The 5,043-nt window shown below is 47.4% G+C and overlaps 1 protein-coding gene across 1 annotated transcript in view; it reads left to right on the forward strand.

Annotated features, from left to right (window-relative positions):
• The window catches only part of PPP4R3A (protein phosphatase 4 regulatory subunit 3A), a 49,441-nt gene that overhangs the window by 6,295 nt on the left and 38,103 nt on the right, over positions 1–5,043 (forward strand). The window contains exon 3 of the mRNA XM_018558496.1: positions 4,427–4,482. Within this exon, the coding sequence (XP_018413998.1) occupies positions 4,427–4,482 (56 nt within the window). The remainder of the gene's footprint in view (positions 1–4,426; positions 4,483–5,043) is intronic.

Raw genomic sequence — 5,043 nt, forward strand, 5'->3', positions numbered from 1 at the left:
AGGAGCCCAGAACTGACAGCCCAGGGACCGGAAGTGATGCAATCTGCATCGCTCCCGGTCCCATAGAACGGGGAGGGGGATCAATGAACGGAAGTTCGTCGACCTCCTCCCCAGCTCCCCGCGGACACAAAGATCGCTGGTCCCGGGCCCGTAGGAGGGGCAACGGAGCTAGGGAAGCACGGCGGGGGTGTCCGGGGGGGGGGGCGGCCCCTTCTTCGGGACACAGAAGCGATCTGGCGACAGGTAAGTCGCCAGGATCGCTTCTGTTGTAAAGCCGACAGTCGGCTCTACAAGTTTAAACAGACTCCCGGCGGCAAAAAGTCGCCGGGAGTCTGTTTAAACAGCCCCGATGCTGGCGACGTACACTCTACGTCGTCAGTCACGAAGGGGTTAAAGAGAACTATGGCCAAAAAAGGGTTAGGCTGGGTTCACACCCAGGCGTATCGAATATGCGTATTTACGAGGGCTACCTGGCTGTATCCCAATGGATATGCGCGGCAAATAAGCCCCAAAGAAGCTCCTGTACTTCTTTGGGCGTAGGGCGTTTTGCAGCGCGTTCCTACGCGCTGTAAAATGCCAAGGTGGGCACCATGCCCGTAGGCAATCATTGGTTTTCACATGTTGAGCGTTTTACAGAGCGTAGGAATGCGCTGTAAAACGCCCAGGTGTGAACCAGGCCCAATCCCGTACTTCTCCCGTACTTAATTCCAAACATTAATGTCCACAGACAGGCATGCTATATACCTCTATGTTGGGTCATTGAAGCTCTCCGCCACAGAGAGCAGAGCTACATGTAACAGAACATGGGCTGAAGCATTATCTCCCATCTACAGACGGCTATAGGCTCCAGGTTTTGAATATCACTTGAACCAGTGCTGGGTAAAGCTGAATGCAAGTGGCCTGATAAAAAGCAGGTGATGCAACAGATTCAGACAATGCTTTGGAAACGCCTGGCTCTGTATATATACATAATTGGTCGTGGCAGACATTGTAGTAAATATTCATAGAAAATCTTTAGGGCTCATTCACACCCAATAGTATAGCAAAGAATGACATGCACCTTTTGAGTGGTGCTGTTTCAAAACCTCCTTTCCGAGGTGTGCGTCACTTGTTAGCCCTCGTTCACACCTGAACGTTTTGTAGCCCGTTCTACGCTCGGCCAACGCTCTACAAAACGCTCAAAAATATAAATCCCATTGTATTCAATGGTCTCGTTCCCACCTTGGCGTATTTCCGCCCGTCCCTAACGCGCTACAAAACGGCCCACGCCTGAAAAGGTACATGTACTACTTTGGGCCGTTTTGTTGCGCGTTTCCATTGGGATACAGCCAAGTAGCCTTCGGAAACGTGAAACGGTCGCACGACTTTTTTACAGCGAATCGCGGTTAAAAAAACCGCGCGACGGTCGCACATATGCAATACGCCTAGGTGTGAACGAGACCTTAGGCTGGGTTCACACCTAGGCATATCGAATATGTGCATTCGTCGCGCTTTTCGCGACGCGTGTTTTTACCGCGGATTCGCGGTAAAAAAAACTGCGCGCCAAGCGCTTGCTTCCGAGGGCTACTTGGCTGTATCCCAAAGGAAACGCGAGACAAAACGCCCCAAAGAAGCTCCTGTACTTCTTTGGGCGTAGGGCGTTTTTGTAGCGCGTTCATACGGCCTGTAATACGCCCAGGTGTGAACCATGCCCATAGGAAATAATGGGATTTCGGTGTTTGAGCGTTTTGCAGAGCGTTCGAACGCGCTACCAAACACCCAGGTGTGAACCAGGCCTTATATTTCTTGAGAAATACATCAGTCCACCCAACTGTGGTTTCCCTGATACTAATTTTAGATTGTTTGATGTGTAGAGTAAATTTGTGAAATACTTTTTTTTGTAAAAATCCATTGACAAATATATTTAGGGAAATTCGTTAATTGTGTTGCCAGGAAATTCCGTTTTTGTAGCACCGGTAAAGTGTAGCAATTTGGAGTTTGACGATTGTAATAACAATACCATGGACAGATTTTTATATTCCGTTGTCATGGCGACAACCTCTCGGTATTATCACACTCCTCTTCTGAAAGATAGGTTTGGATTTTCGTTGGTGCCTAATGGCTGTACATCCGTTAGGTTGTGCCGTTCCGGCTCGGTCACTTTGCACAGCGTTGTATCGGTGGGGAAGGGTTACTCTGAGCCAGGAGCCCATGTACCTTGCGGTAACATGGCTCCTTTCCAGTGATGCGTGGATGATGTTGGTTTCTTGGTAAACCATACATTATGCCGTGACATCACAGCCTCTTTTATCTGCAACTTATTTTAGAGTAATCTTTACTGCATATTGCGGCCAGCTGTCGGCACATTATAAGGACGTTTAACCATTTGTAACATAACGATGATGCCATAAAAAATCTATAGAAGGGTTAATACGGTGGCACGACTCTCGCCATAAAATCACCAGAATCACCTTTTTTAAAAGTAATTCTTCATTGTGGCTTGTTTTAGGAATCAGGTAAAATATGTACTGTACTGGCCAATGAGTGTCTCTCCATTTATTAATAATTATATTGCTTTGACAGCAATTGTCCATTTACAAATGCTAGGGTAAGGAGAAGTTGCTTTGTCTTTTATCGGCCACCCAATGGTTCTCAACCTTTCCAGGGCTGGGACCCCCTGGTAACATTTGCCAGGTTGTGGTGACCCCCAATGGTAAAATTTAGGAATGCACCAATACTAGTACTTGTGTGGGCTCTCAGGCGGCCAGTGTGGGCTCACGTGAGCTCAATGGGGCTCTCTGGTGGCCAGTGGGGGCTCTCTGGTGGGCAGTGTGGGCTCTTTGGTGGTCAAGCCGGCATTCAACTCCCCTTACTCCCACCCGCTCCCCTCTCTTTGATCCTCCTCTGCTGCCGGTGCTGCAGCGCCATCTAGCGGTGCGGCCGGAGAGCTGACACTGCTGCTCTAGGAGGTGGCTGAGGAGCCTCTTGCCTAGCGCAGCACAAAGCATGTGGTGACCCCCTCAACACTGGGTTGTGATCCACTTTTGGGTCACGACCCACAGGTTGAGAACCAATGACCTAGATGGCAGCTGTCACTTTTCTCATGAAGTTTGGAGTGTTGGGAAATGTTATGAGGGACACTATACCAGCCATGCTCAGCCAGCGTGCCTTGGTACCCTGGGGTTCCTTCCTCCAGAGTGCCTCAAATTTTCACACACAGTCATGCTCCTGATGTAAACGAAGGGGACTCTGATGTGAAGGGTGGAATCCCACTTTTTGTGTCTCGGGGTTTTCCCTCCTTAAAATCCATACCAGACACATATCTAGTATAAGGGTTTGGTATGGATTTTGGAGGGACCATCTGCCGCTTTTTTATTTTTTTATTTATTTATTTTTTCCATCTGGGCTACCTCTAGAATTTTTGTTTACTTTTAAAGGGTGCCGTGACTGAATAAAGGTTGAGAAACGCTGCCCTGTTGTTCCTTCAGAGGTTGATGCAGGATCCTTGATCTGTGGCTGGTTGACCTCCCCATCCGGTGTTGCCCTCCATAGTTGCATTGCCAACATCACCTGGCAAAACAAGCAGCATGACACCTATTATCTTGTTAGCTGTCTGCAAGGGTTGCTTTCTGCTCATTACTATAAGACAAAGGGGGACAAATTAATTTGGAATCCAGGAACCAGCAGGATTTATTTTGGAGCCAACTTCATTAACAAGTCTAGAAAACCTCATAAATGTGTAATTTTTAAGGAGCATTGGCTACCTGGCTGCTGGGATTTGTCCAGTCCTGCTGTTTTGGTTGCATATTTCCTACTGGTCACCATTTTTTCCAACTGACCCAATTAATTGGTTTTGGTAAGGGCCCTGAAAATTATTTTAGGGGTTCCACTGGGGTTAAAAGGTTGAAAAAAGGCTGCTCTATACTGTTGCTTGTGTTCCAGCTCCCTAGAGGTAGCTAAAAGCAGCTCTGTCCTGCCTTGATCCATTGGCCCTATGTGTCATGGTTTGAAGTAGAATATCTGCCCTGCCGCGTGGCTCTCTTCCTAGTTGAAGGAAGATCTCAATGTGAAGGGGCTCATCCATACCTTCTCTTCTCCCATTTCAGGGAGAAGAGAGAAGGGGAATAATCGTTTTGTGCAAGTTGCACTTGAAACCGTAGCGGGTCCGGGTGCTACAGGACGGGCAGATGCTTTCCTTCCAGTCATTCTCAGGGAGACCTCTGCCTGTGTTACTCTGGTGGTTCTTATATATTTTCACGTTGATAAACGGGGCGCAGTATGAACTAGAGCTGCAGCTAACGATTATTTTCAAAATCGATAGTCATCATTTTCAGCCATTTCCCTTTACAATTAACTTTAAGGGTCATTTATTTCTCGCTTGCAGTATTTTCTAAGTGAATTCCCTCCAAAATGGTAATCTGTTGCTCCTTTTTTTTTTTATTCACAGGCTCTTTTTTTCTGGAATCTAAAATCAATCCCAACACTGCTTACCAGAAACAACAGGCATGTATTTATAATGTTTATTGTGGAAGGCTAAAATTTGTTTGACGATGGTCTGGAGCAGAGGTGTCCAAACTTCAGCCCTAAGTTGTTGTGGAACTACAAGTCCCATGAGGCAGTGCAAGACTGACAGCCACAGGCAGGACTCTTAGAGGCAAGAAAGGATTTGTAGCTTTGCCACAACTGCAGGGCGACCCCTGGTCTGGAGTGCAGGATGTTACTCGCCCCAACTGTTGATTCTACCCAGCATGTATCTTAGCATAGTTTTCTCAAAGTGGAACGCCAGGTGAACAGTTGAATACGCAGTACAGTATGATTATTATTTAACCTGCCAATGTATTTACAGCCTTTACGTCTACTATTGTACTTCAGCACAATTAAGGTGCCCATTCACTTTAAAGTACTTAAAAAAACACATACGATCTGCCCATCTTGGACAGGCAGATCGTACTTGCGATGACTGCAATGAGGGGCGGGCTTGCGATGACTGCAATGAGGGGCGGGCTTGCGATGACTGCAATGAGGGGCGATGACTGCAATGAGGGGCGATGACTGCAATGAGGG

This window comes from Nanorana parkeri, unplaced genomic scaffold (assembly GCF_000935625.1).
Source record: "Nanorana parkeri isolate BGI_ZX_2015 unplaced genomic scaffold, ASM93562v1 scaffold344, whole genome shotgun sequence".
NCBI lineage: Eukaryota > Metazoa > Chordata > Amphibia > Anura > Dicroglossidae > Nanorana > Nanorana parkeri.